Source organism: Carya illinoinensis, chromosome 15 (assembly GCF_018687715.1).
Source record: "Carya illinoinensis cultivar Pawnee chromosome 15, C.illinoinensisPawnee_v1, whole genome shotgun sequence".
Classification (NCBI taxonomy): Eukaryota; Viridiplantae; Streptophyta; class Magnoliopsida; order Fagales; family Juglandaceae; genus Carya; species Carya illinoinensis.
Window position 1 is genome coordinate 22,360,158 of NC_056766.1, and position 18,181 is coordinate 22,378,338.

General features: G+C 34.2%; 1 protein-coding gene across 3 annotated transcripts in view; it reads right to left on the reverse strand.

The window, feature by feature from the left end:
- LOC122295991 (myosin-15) overlaps nt 1–10,710 on the reverse strand; it is a 45,363-nt gene extending 34,653 nt beyond the window's left edge. For 2 of the 3 annotated variants that reach the window (XM_043105304.1, XM_043105303.1), the window contains exons 1-11: nt 10,552–10,710; nt 10,222–10,350; nt 9,981–10,127; nt 7,581–7,726; nt 7,296–7,452; nt 6,913–6,971; nt 2,947–3,103; nt 2,596–2,745; nt 1,606–1,742; nt 917–1,063; nt 715–816 (exon numbers count right to left, since the gene is read on the reverse strand). In XM_043105304.1, the coding sequence (XP_042961238.1) occupies nt 715–816; nt 917–1,063; nt 1,606–1,742; nt 2,596–2,745; nt 2,947–3,103; nt 6,913–6,971; nt 7,296–7,452; nt 7,581–7,726; nt 9,981–10,127; nt 10,222–10,350; nt 10,552–10,557 (1,337 nt within the window). In that variant the 5' untranslated portion in view covers nt 10,558–10,710. Of the gene's footprint in view, nt 1–714; nt 817–916; nt 1,064–1,605; nt 1,743–2,595; nt 2,746–2,946; nt 3,104–6,912; nt 6,972–7,295; nt 7,453–7,580; nt 7,727–9,980; nt 10,128–10,221; nt 10,351–10,418; nt 10,440–10,551 lie in introns of those variants that run through there. The other variant, XM_043105305.1, reaches the window with a different exon arrangement.
- Between the last annotated feature and the right edge of the window lie 7,471 nt (nt 10,711–18,181).

Here is an 18,181-nt window from a genome sequence, read left to right on the forward strand (position 1 = left end):
ATAATAAAAGGTCTCAAATCAAGGGTTGGTGGCACTTCTCTTAGCTTCAATTCAAGTGCAGGAGGGTGGCTGGAAGAGAGGAAAATTAGGTGAGGAACTAGAAAGCATTGATGGGACTTTACCCAAGATATCAGAAGCCCAACACTGCCACAAGGACTACGTCCCTTGAAACCAATGACAGCAGTGACCGTGATTTAGATGTAGAACATGTGGAAATGAATAGGCAATGAGGGGTCGGCACCAGAACAACACCCTGAGTTCGGTAAAATTCGAAGTGGTACTGGCAGTGGGTCAACATAGTCCTTGCTATGGTGGTATTTGCCCAGGTCCAAGGAGTACGAATTCTTATCTGGCTTGCATTGTTGATCACTCTACTTTGCTAATTTTTCATTTAAAAAAATTATAAGGGAAATGAAAATATAGTGTATTGAGTGTTTGGCCAAAAATAGGACTAGTAAAAATATAAAGGGGCAGGAAAATGGCAGCCAATGCACGCAACTATACACTTTACACACAGAACATCCTAGAGACAATATCACTGAAAGCTAGTACTAGAAGCTGTTACCAGACCTCCTACATGGTCGAGAATAATCAAGAGACCAAGCCAATCAAATAACATACCGGCATTCAATAATAAATTAAGATGCGCCCAAACGAAGCCTTTGTTGTTACAGGAAAACAACTCAAACAAAGCTCAAATATGTTAATAATTACCTGTTATCCTTAAAGCATTCAAACCCGTAGATGTCCAATACTCCAATTTGCACTCGGGAATTCAGGTCTTGCCCAACAGACCTGTTGATATTATCAACAAGCCTGAAAGGAATATCAAAATTAGTAATAGATTCCATATCCAAAAAAACATTTGCATAAATTACAGAAATGGTTCTTGATTGTGCAGTAAATAAAAGCATACCAATCAAACAGCCGAGCATAAACAGTTTTTGCCAATGCATCCCGACTAGCAACAGCAGAATTACAGTCAAGCGCTTTAACAATACTTCCTTCACGAGTTTGAATTGAACGAGTACAAAGTGTAGCTAGCAAGAGGTTCACATCACACCTGATTCAAGAGGTTCACTTAGAAACAAGACCAAAAGCATCTATCGAACTCCAGGGTTATTACATTGCAAGAAAGAATCACTCTAGTCCCCAACTCAGCGTGCTATGGTTCACAACCCAAAATGGTGACCAATGCTTGTGTGTTCCACATAATGACTAACTTATCCATTGGTTACTCCAAAATCCTGTGTCACTCAAGGGATTTTAACATACAATTACAGAACAATATCCATATTTCTTGCTCATAAAACCATATTTCTTGCTCATAAAACCACGATCCCAATAATTGAGGCCAGTCACTTATCAATAAAACCAACTCATTCTCTCGAAACCTCTCCATATTTTCACTTGGATATCATTCATATCTTCTGCCTCTGAAACCGTCCCTCAACAAATAAGAAAAAGAGATCTGTAAAAGCTCCAAAGGATTTAAAAATTCCAATTAATAATAAAAGTCAGATCCTGGAATGGTAATTAACCACTCGGTCTGGTCAACACTGATTCAAGCAAAAAACATTTCCCATTCTCTTGTAAATCACCAACCTGAAAAGATTAGCTGCCATCTGCATATGAAAGCTAGATTTCTGATCCTTTATGACAGAAGAGTCATGCTCCTTTCCAGGAGAAAACTCAATGTTCCCTAAGTGGAGAATTGCAGCCAAGGTGCAAAATATAGCTTCCTAATAATGGACATTAAAGGATAAAAATTAAGAAAATAAACAAACAATATATTTTCAGTGAAATATATGACATGAAGATTGATCAGAATAGGGAGGATAGTCTGCTGTGGGTGAAAGCTAATAACTCCAGATTTTCAGTTAAATCTTTTTACAAGGTGTTAACTAGTCAGGGAGCTAAAGACTATCCCTGGAATTGTATTTGGAGGGCAAAGGTGCCTAGCAAGTTTGCTTTCTTTTGTTGGCTGGTGTCTCTTGGGAAAATATTAACCACGGATAATTTGAAGAAGAGAGGTTTATTGGTGGTTGATTGGTGTTATACGTGTAAGAAGGATGGTGAATCTGTTAACCATCTTTTTCTTCATTGTGACGTGGTGACGACGTTGTGGAATGAGTTGTGGAATGAGATTTTTGCAAGGGTAGGTATTGCTTGGGTAATGCCTATGCATGTGGTGGATTTCTTGGCTTGCTGGCAAGGTCTAGTGGGGAGTAGAGGCAGTGCAGCAGTGTGGAGTATGATCCCCTTGTGTTTATTTTGGTGCCTATGGTTGGAGAGGAATGGGAGGTGTTTTGAAGATTGTGAATGTTCTATGGGGGAACTCGGAGTTTTTCTTTAGCACTTAAAGTTTTTGGGTGAAGAATCTTGTAAGGGATGGGAACATTTGAAATGTTTTGCTTTAGTTGTGTTTTGTTTTAGCTTGTATTTAGGTGTACTCACTTGTATACATCCTGTGTACTAGGACTATGCCTATTTACTTGGAATGAAATTCTCTTATTAACTATCAAAAAAATATAATCTCAAAGGGAGAAATAATTATGCAATTATAAGAACCATGCTACATATAATTTTTCAAACCTGATCTTCATAACTTATACCAACAATGTCCATGGCCCTCCTGGTCTTCATGTATTCCTCTAAGCTGCTCACACCATCTAGCTCAAAGGTCTTGCTTTGATTTAAGTAGTGAAAGTGGCTTGGATGATCTAACTTATACTTCTCTGCATCCTAGAATTAAAGATACATCTCAAGACAATGTCCATGACTTGGAAAATCGAAGTAGAAGAAGATTAGACCATCAAAAACACAACTCAAAAAAGGCATAAGCAAAACCATGCACACTTTAAGATAATATTAACATATACATAAGTACAGTATGGGCATGTAGAGAAGGATAGAGAGAGAGAGAGAGAGAGAGAGAGGGATCACCCTTCCAGATGCACACAGCTGATAGAAGCAGTGATAATTCCTTTCAGGATCTGTGATCTGAACAACACGGGACCGTTCCAAAAGGTAAGTTCTGATCGCAGCACCTGATATTCTACCACTTGCATCAAACTGGATTTCAACAAACTTGCCAAAGCGACTGCCATGGAAAATAATCAAAATGAAGTAAAAAAATAATTATTATGGGTTTAGTATAAATAATGGCAGACAACGTTAACGAATGGAAGGATATAATAATACCATATCGAATGAAATATCATCCAGGGATAACATGACTGATCCAATATATTTCACAATTTTTGCTCAATCATTTAGGGCCTGTTTGGGAACACAACTGTTCTCAATGAAAGCAGTTTGTGAATAGTAGTAACAAAGCAACCTTACAGCCCAAGATATTGGAACCATTTCAGACTTCAAGAGATTCACTTTCAGGCCCGAGACAGCTTCGAAGCAAAGTAATACAGCCCTCAAATATTGCATTTGACCACAGTCCAGCTCACAAAAAAGTAAAGTGCCATAAGCAAAGAGAAGGTAAGAAATATTAACACCTCCCACTGAAAAACCAGCAAGAATACCTCCATTCACTGCCACTCCCAACAAGCGACTCAATGCATCCATAACAATAACAAACAGAAAAGGGGAGAGGGGATCTCCTTGTCTTAATCCCCTAGAGCTATTAAATAAACCTTCCATAGCTCCATTCACCAAAACAAAAATGAACAGTAGATATGCAATGCCTAATCCAAGAAATTCATCTAGCCCCAAAACTGCACCTCCCAATAACACAAAATCCCAATTTACGTGATCGTAAGCCTTCTCCATATCTAACTTGCACAAGAGCCCAAGTGAACCCTACTTAATTCTCCAATCAAGGCATTCATTAGCAATCAATACCAAATCCAAGATTTGTCACCCCTTCACAAAAGCATTTTGAGATTTTGAAATAAAACTACTTTTAAACGTACTCATGCGATTCACAAGCACCTTAGAAATGATCTTATACACCCCATTAATAAGACTAATAGGCCGAAAGTCCTTCACCTCCACAGCCCCAACTTTCTTGGGAATAAGAACAATAAAGGACGCATTAATACTTTTTTCAAACTTGCCAAGGGTATAAAGAAACATCTTCAAAATATCCTCACCAACCACATCCCAACAATCATGATAGAAAGCCATAGGAGAGCCCATCCGGACCAGAAGCTTTATCCTTAGCCATCGCACACATCATCTAGAAAACCTCATCTGCCTCAAAAGGTCTGTCCAACCAACTAGAACTTGACTGATCAATATACTCAAAAGGCAAACCATCAAGTTTGGGTCTCCAAGAGAATTTAGAAAGATCTTCATAAAACTTGACAATATGACCCTTGATTACATCATGATCAGTACACATATGTCCATCCACCTGAAGCATTTCAATGGCATTATTCCAACAATGAAAATTTATTTATTTTTTATAAGTATTCCTACAATGAGAATTAGCCACACTATGGAAAACTTTAGTACAACAGTCCCCTTCTTTTAACCAAAGGGTCCGTGACTTTTGTCACCACGAGATTTCTTCCATTAAAAGCACCTTTTTCAGCTCCAAAGTGATAGATGATTTCTTACAAGAGTCCTCCACCGAAAGAGGAGTGCCCACCTCCCTTTCTTCCAAATCCTTTAGCTCTTCCATAAGGGTCCATTTTTTACTATCAAGATGTCCAAACACCTCAGCATTCCACATCTTCAAATCCCTCTTCAAAAGCTTTCAATTTCCTGGACAGTATAAACCTTGGTGAACCCTCTAAATGATACAAAGACCGCCACAATCTAACTTTTTCCACAAAACCATCAACTTTCAACCACATATTTTCAAACTTGAAGCATCTTTTACCCTCGTGAATGCTCCAGAATCTAGAACAATAGGGAAATGATCCGCGAACAAGCTCTATCCAATCTTTTATGGAGCAAAGTAGAATAATGAGACTCCCATGAAGGAGACACCAAAACCAATCCAAACAGGGCCAAACCCGATTATTGGACCAAGTGTGCAAGCCACCAACAAGAGGTAGATCCACCAAATCCATTTCAAAAATAAATTCAGAAAACTCCTTCATTGTAGGGCTAAGTCAAACTTGTCCTTATCTTTCACTAGGGAATCGAGTGATATTAAAATCACCACCAATATACCACGGTAAGGTCCACCAGCAAGCTCATCCCATAAATCCTTCCTATACTTGTCCACACCTGGCCCATACACACCCACAAAACTCCAAATAAAGCCATCTGCCACATTTTAAAATAACAAGCCAACATATAGTTCCCAATACATTCCTCAATAACCTCAATCACTCTCAAGTCCTACATAATGAGAATACCCCCAGACACACCAATAGAGGCAAGATACACCCAATTCACAAACGAACAACCCCAAATACTAGTAGTGATGCTTCGATCAATAAATTCAAGCTTTGTTTCCTGCAAACAAAAAATATCCAATTTCCACTGGCGTAAGAGATTCCTAACCCAAAGACACTTATTGGGATCATTAAGACCCCAAATATTCCAAGAAATGTTTCTAGGCTTCATGGGAAGAAACAGCCTTTCCCCTAGATCTTCCTCTATTGATACTCCCCTCCCGCCCATTATAATTAATCAAACAAGTAAGATGCTTCAGTTCTAGATTTTCCCTCAAAGCGGATTTAGGGGATAGAAATCGGCCCACCTCAATAGCGATGAGTAATGCCCTGAATTACTCCTCAAACTCTTCATAAGAAATCCCCACACAATCTTGAATATCCTTAACTTTCTAAGTCACCCAATCCGATGAACCGCCCTTAGCAAGCTAAGGGGACAAGGTACGTAGCAGCTTTGGATCCACCTTAGCCTCCTTATGCACCAACTGAAGATTATAATCCACATCCACGTGTGAAATAACGTCCTAACTAATCCCGAGAGTGCACAGGCTATCAGCAAGGAGTTTCCCACAAGTGCACCTCAGGTAATTCAATGAGAAAATCTCACAGTTCAATGGCCACTAGAGATTGTTTGCATCCAAAGGGATTTGAAACTTAGACCTACAAGGAGCATACTCGCTAGCCCAAGGCCTTTACCAAGGTTCTCAAAAGGATTTACTAATGCATAATATATCCAGAAAAGCCCTTTAAGAGGCTGATCTCTACACCCGATATCATATAAAGCATCATCTTGATCCATCACCTACCTCGTATATAGTATGCTGTGAAAACTCCCCCCAAGCTCCTTCGGATATTTTCATGGCCCAACCCCATAGGGCCCATTCACCTCATTAGAGCTCTATCCACCCCATGCACTATTATATTTCATATAGATCATTGCTCTCCATCAACTCTCTCATTGGCACATTGTCATAGACACTTTTCCAACAACACTCAATTGAATGTCATTAATTTCCTGAAACTCAACCCATCCTCAAAGATTGGGAAGCACAACTTGGGCCAATTCACTAGATAAATTTCAGCTCCTCCTCACCAACCCATGAAAAATCTCTTTGAAACTTCTTAATGCAATTTGCAAGAAGGGAAATAGAGACATAAAGTAGGTGGGTAGGTTTGAGAGTGTTCTTTATCAAAGTTATTATACCTCCCTTAGACAAATACATCATCCAGGCAACTAACATTCCTCACCAATAATAGTTATAAAAATTTACGACTTGATATAAAGGAAAATAGAAATGAAATACTAACATATAAAGCATTTTATCACAATGCAACATTTTGGATGAATGCAAATCAATAAAGAAATCACTAATTAATAAGATCCTTTTACGATCTTCAAACGGAATATGATTAAATGGTGAATATCAAGCTCATTTCTTAGTTTGTTCGAGATGGAATGGAGAAACACCATATGATGGCAAGCAATTTAGAGCTGCAACTTGGTGAAAAATGAGTAACATTTGAGGGGAAAAGGAATAAAAACCACCTTGAATTGTCATTTCTCACAGTCCTCGCATTCCCAAATGCCTCCAAGAGTGGATTTGACTGAATCATGCAGAAAGTGGAATCAGGACATGTTGAAATCAAAAAGTGCAGAACACCACAATTTCAAAAATGTTAAGAGAAAAAAGTGGCCAGTCACTTATCACAAGCAAATGGGACCCACTCCAGGTTCAACAAAGGTTCAAGACAAATTGGGCCATTATATACAAAGTCCCTGGCAACCTAGCCATAACTTCTTAGCTATCAATTTTTATATGCAGTGACCAAAAGTACTCTACCAACCAACAAATAAATGAAATTATGCTAACGAAAATTATAAACAACGGCTATGCTTGCTAATTCATTTGACACAAGGATAACTCTTACTTCAAGAACTTGCTGCTCAACTGTTCGGTCATCTCCAGCAGCACGACCACCCACATAAGTAAGATATTGCATAATCAATTTCGTAGTCTCAGTCTTTCCAGCCCCACTTTCTCCACTAACCAGTATAGATTGGCTTTTATTGTCATACATCATTGCTCTACAACATATAACCAACAAGGCATAAAAAAATACAGCAAAATCTATCAGAGATCACCACTCAGTTTATACAACATTAGAAGTAACAAACCTATACCTACCCAAAAAAAAAAAAAAAAAGTAACAAACCTATATGATGCATCAGCCACAGCAAAAACATGAGGGCTTAGCTCTCCAAATGGAGCCCCTTTATACTGCTCCATCATATGAACATTGTACAAGTGGGGCAACTTTGTGAACGGGTTCACAGCAATCAGAATGCTCCCTGTGTACGTCTATCAAAAGAAATAAATAATTCACATCTCAGTTCAAAAAATGAAACTTCCACTTATTCATCTGAAGTAACAGCATCTGAAACTGCAAGATGATGTTCTCTCATAAATCAATCACTTTACAAAACTACAAATTATATTGAGATATATCAGGCTGCAGACTAGAAGCATCAGATGAGTGCTGTTAACCTTTTTTTAGAGGGGATGATGTGTCAGAATCCCCTTGTGTTTATGTCTTACAACAATGGTCTTTTTCTTGATGATTGTACCATCGCATAATTGATGAAATGATATTGCTCACTTTACCCAAATACAAAAATCCAGTAAAATAGCTAATAAGAATTAAATTGCAGTTAAAAAAGATGATGATCTACTAAATCTGGACTCTGAAGTATTATATATATATATATATATATTTTGAGTACTTTGAAGCATGGACAGAAATAGGATTTGATGCGCACACGCACGCGGGGGGGGTGGGAATTAGCAAAGTGTGTCGTATGTATGGGTGAACAGTAACAGACATTTTAGGTAGCAAAGTGTGTAACCGACATTTAACATTAACCATATAAGGTAGCTATCAAGGGACAAACTAAACTATTAAAGCAGCCAATCTAACCTCTCACTTGAGCCCCATCAGATTCAAGTGAACGATAAAAAAATTAAGATAGAAATAGCTATGTGAGATTTGTTGAAACAAAAGATAAAAATTAGCTATGTGGTTATATCTTTGCCTTCACTCCTAATTGTTAACTCCAAGGTAGTATATATGTACTTACTAACAAAACTAATCCAAATTAATAAGATAGCTACTGGAAGACTTGAAAAGAAAAGTGCAAAAAATAAATAGAAAAATGAGGTTGTAAATTTACCAAATAGCTTATAAAAAGAGACCAGGATATTTTCTTGCCTCTTATGAGATGTGAAAAAATGAAAATGTGAGATTTTATTAATGACAAAAAATAGGTGTAAGTATGAAAAAATTGTTGAAAAACTAAAAGAAACCTAGACAACTAAGTACTAAGTCTGGTAAAAAAAAGTACTAAGTGAGATTTTTTTTTTATTTGGGGGGGTGGGGGGGTGGGGAGGATTATCTTTATATTAGGTCCTCCCCTGCTCTGAAGTATTATAAATTTTTTTTATGAGTGCTCTGAATTATTATAATTAAACTTGAAAGATATTCGGTCTTCAATATTATTTTATTTTTTTAGTCATTTACCAATCAGGAAGGACAAAATGCCATGCCTGACAACCAGAAAAAGCACTTCCATTATTTTAGCCATAAATAAGAAGTGTCAGCCCTGGCAATCATATCAGCATTCACATCCCATTCCTAAAATTTCACCAAACTTTTAACTATCAAATCCAGTTTTTCTATTTTAGCAAACCACTATTCAAATACATCATACATCTCGTTCCCTAAATCTTTCCACACTCCATCTAATTATTTTTTTATTTATTCTTTTTATCGAATGTTTAAATAAAATACGTAAAAATTAATATTTGGGATTGCTACAATGGCTCTCCAAAGTCACTGTAGCAATCCTAAAACTTTTCCCTAAAAAACAGAATGTGATGTGAAGTTGTTTTAAGACATTTTTGTCAAAATTTAGCTAAAAAACAATTTTTGGAGACCGGATGCTAATGATCTAACTACTTAAGATGACTAAATTGAGAGAGGAAGACATTATTAGCTAATACACGCATATCTATGCACAACAGAATTTTGACAAGGAAAAGAGCTTTCTTCTACACATGGTTGTCTGTAAGCCAAAAATTAAAATACAAGAACACCAACTTGGCATGCCAAATCAGAATTTACTAGATTTCACGACTAAAGAGTTTTGCTATTTAAAAAGTACTCAAAGAAATGAAGGACTGGTAAACGTCGCTATAACCAACAATAGAGATTAATAGGCAAGAGTAGAAGACATTACAGCATTAATCACATCCATAACTCAAAATGGAAATGGAAAAATGCCGATCTGCCATGTCAGAAACCAACTCAGACTTCAGACCCTGATTTTGACTATATTTTAATCCAATCTACTTGAAAATTTCGCCTTTTTTCTGTCACTTTAAGTCGAAGAACTTGAATTCGAGCATTTATCAGCATCTATTTAACCAATACATACAAATTGCATTAAAGGCGCAATGACCAACAAATCCACAATTAACTAGACTTGGCCATTAAAGTAACCAAGCCCCATCTTGCAACTGGCATTAACACCCCAGTATTGAGACTATTACGACTCACATATATGTCATTAAGTGAATATCTCCTCTGGAGATTGTAAAGCACCCCAGGCTCATTCAAATAGGTCAACTTGGTCATGTCGTCCACTCCACCATGGTCCTCCTCATCCGCATCCCTCGGAAATAACTTCTCCGGAGAAGCCAAGACCTACAGAAACCATTCAAGAAAGTAAGTCCAAAAACCACACGAATTTCACAATTCCGTTAGAAAATACATCCTCCGAGAAAAACAAAATTTTCACCTTCTTTCCCGAAGCGGTTAGGACTCGAACTTGTTTGCCAACAAATTCTATAGCTTCAGCGGGCACCCAGGCCAAATCTCTGTCCTCGGCCCAAACCTTGGAGCCCTTACGGAGGCTCATCTTTGGTTCCTGAGAAAGAAAGCAGCGTGAAGAAGAGCCAAAAATAACCCCCCCACCCCTTTTTCCCCCACACCCACCAGAATTTTGTCGGTTCTGGAGGAAACCTCCGAGAGGGAGCAAAGATAAAAGGAGAGAGAAGAGTTTGAAATTGAAAGTTGAAACCCTAGGAACCAAGAGGGGCGAGAGAGAGACAGAGACAGAGAGACTTACGGGCATGTCTTTTAGGTGAAATTTTGGGTTCCCGCCCTAACAGGGGTGTAATACTAGGCGTCAAAATGGCGAAACTTCAGAGTATTTATATGCTATTAGGACACGTCGCCGCTCCGGTACAGAATTTATGTTCGTGTGTGTGCATTTCAACAGTACAGCCACAGGATTCGTTGTTTCCTTATTTGCTCACTGTTTGGCAATGGAGAAAGTTTAAAAAATTAGAAACAAATGGAAATGGCAGTTTACACCATGGTTACGTTCTGATTTTCATGCATTTTTTCATTTCAACGGTTGTGTCTGGATTGAAGATTCAAGTTTTTGAAAAGCATTGATTTAATATATATAAATTTACAATTTTAATAATTTGAAGTATAAATTAAAAAAAAAAAAAAAAAAGATGAGACTATTGTGGAGTACAAAGTCTATTTATTTTCCAATCATTTTTTTAATATTATTATTTGAGTTTTTTTAGAGCATAAATTAGAAAGTAATGTTAAATACAGTTTTATGATATCTCATTCTTTATCAAAAAAAATTGAAAAAATTAATTTTTTCATAAATCTTGAATGTATCCACTTTTTTTAAAGAAAACACACAAAGCTCGCACACCTAAAAATACAAGTATTATTTTTTTAAAAATCTACAATGGTTAGTAGCGTTGTTTTTCATTTTTTTATTCTTTTATTCTCAATTTACTTCTCGATGTGCTATATTTAAATGACAAATCTATTTATAAGTTTGTGTATATAACATATTTAATAGAATATTAAGATGTGCAAATCGGGCATGCTCTTTATAAAAAAAAAAAAATAGATTAATATGGTAATCAAGTGAAAATTTTATTTATTTTTAATTGCGGACATCACTTTTATTCAAAGATAATGTGTGAGCCTTATATATTTAGAACTGTATCTAACATTATTTTTATAATTTAACACACTATTTTAAAAATAGAATGGCTATATCTTAACTGTGTTATCTCTGAACCATTTAAATGGCAAATACTTATTGGGAAAATTTTCGTACTTAAAATATAAAATAGATTTATTAAGTTACTCATCATCTCAATTCTCATCATACTTTCATCATCTCATAATGTGGCATTAAATGATTGAAAACTATTTATTATATTTTACTTATCATATTCATATAATCATGTACAAGATTTCTAATTTCATATTAACTCTTTTATACATTTGAGAACAAAATACTAAAAATGCTCATTACTATACCAGTCATGACAAAAAAAATATTTCAATTTCATGCTCAGATTACAAACAGTCCCAAAAAGGTGACCAAGATTGTTTTTATAACAAGACATGCAAAGACTAGCATAAAAATACTATATACCTAACTCTTGCAGTGTATTATCTAAATCTTGGGTTCTACCTCTAACAATATCACAACTTAAATTAGAAAACATTCACTAAAATGTTAATAATCCAAACAAGCACAAAATTAACTTTACTAATGAAAATCCATAATTTGAACTACAGATTCAGCATGCACAAATCCATCACAACATTCAAGAATTCACCACTTCCAAAAAATTAGTCCATCCTCCTCGAATTTGCTTAATCACTTACCACAAGCTCACTACTGCTCGTAAACTTATTCTAGACAAGTTACACAAACAGTCCACATGGTCAAAAATAACTTACTCGATTTATCAAATAATTAAACAACCCACAAGCTGACATATCAACCATTGTGCACATTTTCAAGTCCATTCTTTCCTCAATCTACAACAATACCATAAAGAGAACTACCATACCAACCCACGATACAAACAAAGCCCCTTAAATTTCCAACAACCATCAATCATATGTGTCACAAAGTAACAGTGCATAATGCTAGATTCTCAAAATATTATACCTAATTTTGTGTTGTGGCTCATCAAATTAGAGAGTGAAGTGATGCTGTCTAAGGACATAGGAGATGCCCTGTGACACAAAGTAGCGGCCTCAAAAATTGAGTTCGCATAGTAAGGTATTACATGACAGAGGAAAACCAAAAGGAAAACCCAGAGGCGTGAACAAAGGCAACAAATAACACTTATCAATGTCAACGAGAGGAATATGGTGGCGGTACCTTGGCGGATGAGGTGGGGCTGCTAGTTGCGATTCTGCCCACATCATAGGGAGAGTAACAATGAGAGGGGCACCGACAGAAAGAGCGAATCAAAACTATGATAAGGATTGTGAAGGGCTCGTCAGCATTGAACTCAATTGAGGGAACTCATTGATTACAATAATCCTAGAAGAAAAGGTGTCAACGCACTAGGTAATCAACGAGAAGATAAATCTCGAAACAAAGGAGAGAGAGAGAGAGAGAGAGAGAGAGAGAGAGAGAGAGAGAGAGAGAGAGAGAGAGAGAGAGGAGATGCTTACTTGTTTAGCAACATGCAGTAGTGTGTAGCGGCTGGAATTGAATAGAGGTGAGGGAGATACAGACATCGAGAAAGAAAATAAGAACTTACTAACGTGATGAAACTACAATTGGCGACAATAAGGGGTTGCGATGACAAGGAACATCAACAGAAAACTCATAATAGAGAGAGAGAGAGAGAGAGAGAGAGAGAGAGAGAGAGAGAGAGAGAGAGAGAGAGAGAGAGAGAGAGGCTGAAACTTGAGGGGGGTTGCCAATTTGACCTCAGGGTTGAATGGCACGAAGGTTGGTGGCGACAATGCGGGACAACAACGAAACAATGTGAGAAAAAGGCAACAAAGCCCACACTAAAGAGGGAGAGAGAGCGAAAGATAGAGAAAAAGAGAGAATCGGTTGGGGAGTGAGGTGCATAGAGAGAGCAATTATGGAGAGCGAGGTGAACTGGGAAAAAAAGTGACGAGGAAGAGAGAAAAACTGAAGGGAAAATGAAACAATCGGGGAATGGGATAGGAAAATGTGGTAATAGAAACCCTCACAAGACTAAGGTTTGGTTTGGCACATAAGAATTTTCATCTAAATTTTAAAATTTTCATTTTATTATTATAACTTTTTTAAATTACAAAATATAATAAAATAATTTAACTTTTTTGTTAACATTTTTAAATTCCAAAACAATAATAATATTAAAATTTAATATTTTAATATTTCATCTTAAAACTTAAAATTCTCTACTACCAAACCGAACCTAAACTATGTGTTTAGCATTGTCTCCCCCTTTTTTTTAATATGGGTTGGGTTTAAATAGTCTTGGGCCTAAATTTTGGATGGGAATTACTTCTCCCAAAGAAGGTGGTCATTGATGGTGGCCACCGACTGTTGTTTTTTATTTTATTTACTTAACAGTTAAGTAAATATTTTTTATTGAATTTATGATTTTTATTTTTTTAAAAATATTTAATGAATTTTAAAATATATTTAAAAGAACAAAAGAAAAGAGAAAAAAAATTTAATTGTTTAATGAGTGTTTCAGTGGAATCCTTCTGTGGGTGTAGCACCGTCCATTTTGAATTGGGTGTTGCAACACCAGCTTATAAATAGAATGATTCTAGCCAAAAATCATAGTTATGTTTGTATAAGAAAGTTTTCAATCATTTTGATAAGGTTTTGAGACATGTATAATTTTTTGTGATAATGTTTTTTCTTATATTTGTGAAAGTGATAAGTGATTTTTTGAGTTTTTGAAAGTATGTAGATCGTTAATAATCAGAGGTATTTTTTCACGAAAGGCTAAAATTAATTTTTTAATTCAAAATACTTTTACACAAAGTAACAAAACTGATAAATATTTATTAGCATTCATTTCGGTAACAAATTTTGCATAGGTTTTTTTTTTATCTCTTCGCAGCAATCAAACATAAAATTATCATTCATATTTAAAATTTAAAATTATATTAATTCATGTTTCATATTTTAAGAAAATAAGATGATTTATGAATATGATTAATAAATAAAAGACAAAGGCTGAGTTTAGATTGAGAAAAATACTATGAATCCATATCTTCTTATATCATTATTATAATTTTTACATAAAATATAATAAATAATTTTATTTTATTAAATTTTAAAATAATAATAATATCAATAATAATATTTTTTTAAGTTTTAATTTTAATTTCAACTAAGGGCAGGTTTGGCAAATGAAAATTCTCATCTCAAATTTAAAATTCTTATCTCATCGTTAATTTTTACATAAAATATAATAAATAATTTAATTTTTTTAAATCTCAATTTAATTATTTAAAATTTTAAAATAATAATAATATTAAAAAATAATATTTTAAAATTTTATTTTAAATTTAAAATTGTTATCCCTACTCTAACCTGCACCAACCATCACAATCTAATTGAAGCGGAGCCAAAAAGAAAAAAAAAAAAAAAGGGCGTGAAACGAGGGATTTGAACGGATTTGCTTTTTAAAAATGCTTTACCAGAATACTTTTTTGAAATTTTTTATCAAAAAAGGAGAAGGGCATTATCGTCCAGTGAAGAAGTGTGGTTACCGCGTTATCGGGCCCACAAGCAGATTCCAATCTTGGACTTGCCTGTGCGTCTGAAAATGATGCTGAACCGCCAATTATGGCGTGAGATTCATTGGGACTTGAGAATTTCAAATTTGGGCCATCTTGTCCGGATTGCATAACTTTTTCTGGGAGCGGGTTTATTTATTTATTTTTCCTAATGATGCACTGTAAAAAGTTTCAAAAAGAAAATCATTTTAACTTTGTTTTTTTTAAATATGTCACGTGCAAGATACCAAAAAGTAATTCCATTCAATCAAATCTTATTCAAAATCCAATCGATTTTAGAAATTTTTTTAACCGTTCATGAACCGTTTAAATCAATTGATTTATGCTGCATTTGAATGATCAGATACTCTTAACACTTCTTATTACTATTTATTATTTTATTATTATTTTTTACATATTTTTATTACTATTTATTATTTTATTATTATTTTTTACTACTATTTACAACTCTTATCAATACCCAAACCCACCCTTAAACTGTTTCTATTGTATTTGAACAGATTTCAACCGATTAACAAATGTATTTTATTTTTTAAATTGTATTTAATGACTAAGTTATTTTTATTACTTGTAAGAACAATCATAGAATTAATAATATATTAACTTTTTCATCATTACTAAAATACGGATGGCAAATCGTGTTAGCTGATCGTATTTATATCGTGTCAAGTTATGTATATTATACTATTTGGATCAGTTCGAGTACGACTTGTTAAGCTCAATGGATGAGACTTTTAAATCCAAACACTACTTATTAAAATAATAGATTAAAATGACACGACCCGTTATTAACTAATTAGAACTGGGTTAAAACAACACAATCCATATCAACTTGTTGTATGTAAATGGGTTAAACTAACCCGAATAATCAATTTAATCTGATTAACATAATTTCACATAAAATTTAAAATCAAAATAACTTTTAAAAATATAAAACTAACTACTAATGAACAATATCAATATTTTTCAGATTTTAGAATATAATAAAACCAATATTATAATTCATACAATAAAAAGAAAAATTAAAATTAAAATTCAATATTACAGTCCAAATAATAAAAATGCCAAAATAAAAATTCTAATAATACCAAATATGAGTATAACTTCATAAGTCCAAAGTTACAATCCAAACAATAAAAACATAAACATATTTTAATAATATTAATGTTACAATCCCAATAATAATAAATCTAAATCTAAAAATTTTAAAAACTTGAAGAAGGAAGTGAAGCGTCCTTCTTGCTCTTGTTGATATCCAGCTCTATACTATCTTTAGTTAGCTCGTTCAATTTTATTTATTATGTTTCTATTAAAAAATTGGTACAAGTAAAGTTCGATGTCAAATAAAATTATTATACTGAAAGCATTATAACTAATTATTTAATAAAATAAAAATAATGTTATATTGCTCGTCACTATATAACTAATCTCTTTTGCAAACTAATGTTTTAACAATATTTGCTTTTAGTACACTCCTAAACTGATCAATAATACGTTCACCAACACTAAAAATATATTCAGATGCAACTCTAGAAATAGGAACACTCAAAGTGTCAAGAGCTATATAAACAAGATCCGGATAATAAAATTCTTTTCATTAAAAAAATCAAGGTTTGCATTTCTATTTGCACTAGGTTAATCTAAAGAAAACTCAAATTGACTTTTTATTGTACATGGGCAGCAAGATTATCAGTTTGAAATGAATCAAATTCCTATATACAGGAAAAAAAAAAGTTTCGAGCCAACATGATATAAAACAACAATACAATATAAATCATTAAATAAAAAATATTATTTGAATTTATCTTCATTACTTGTCTAGTTTCTCTACTAAAAGATTTGAATTGATTTTCCACTCTACTGACATTTCTTTTAGACTTTGGGGTAGATTTGTAGGAACACCATAACTATTTTTTTTTTTTGATAGCAACTCACATTCATTAAAAGAGTCATTAAGAGAATTACAAGCTGGCCTCATGCCAAACAATCTGGGAAATACACCCGGGAATTGATTCCCACCAAATTGTTAAATCCTCTACAAATCTTGCCATTTTTGCTAAGCCATCAGCTGCTGCATTGTGTTCTCTGCCAGCATGTTGGAAAATCACTTTGGGAATCTGTTTTGAAAGGCCAAGGATGGAGTAGATCAAGTTACCATGTGGAGACATAGACTCCCCTTCTGTTGTTAAGGCCCTAACACTAAGCATAGAATCGGTTTCCACAATCAGATCATTGATACCCAACGGGACACATATCTGTAGACCCCTTAGAATGGCCAGAAGCTCCACTACCCAACGGAACACCATAACTATATTTCATTAAAAGAGATATCAATTTTGTACGAACATTCAAATACTCTAGTGAACCATTTCCATAAAACTTCTTTTAAGAAAATTCAACAAATGGAAGCTTGTATCGAGAATCCAATTCAATTTCCATAGCAAACTTAGCAAGCATTTGATAAGCCATTTTTCTCATGTAGTCATCTTGACTCTCACATTATTCCTTTAGTGTCAAATAAATCATAAAAACAACTTAAAAGTACAAATTAACTTAAGGGTATTTGATCCCAGAAAAGTCACAAATGACATCATAAAAAATAGCAAATAAAGTGTTAATCTTCTCTATTTTATTCCACTCATATGTGGATAGAAAATGCTTAAAATTTGAAACAGTCAACTCCAAAATGGCAAAAAATACGATGATAAAAAAGATCACTCTTAAGCATAAGAAAAGTAAAATTTTACCAGTATGGACATCTTGTCTTAGCCCTTTAGTACTATCTAAATATATTTGATTGGTTGATTCTAAAAATTCTTGTTTCCTTGTTTGTGATCTTTTGACATATTTGATATTTTCATGAACTTTTTAGATAGCACAATTAATCTTTTTTAACCCATATTGTACTACCAAATTGAGGATATAAGTATAACAACGAAGATGAAAGAACTCGCCATCACAAACAAGCTTTTTTAATGTTCAATAGAGTTCTTAACATTTTCACTGAAACATTATTAGAAGAAGCATTCTTTAAAGTCAAAGTAAAAATGTTGTTTTCAATTACCTACTTACATAGCAAATTATGAATTTTTTCAAACAAAAATATGTCATTATGTGGTGGTGGCATAAAAGAAAAGTTCAACACCCTTTTTTGT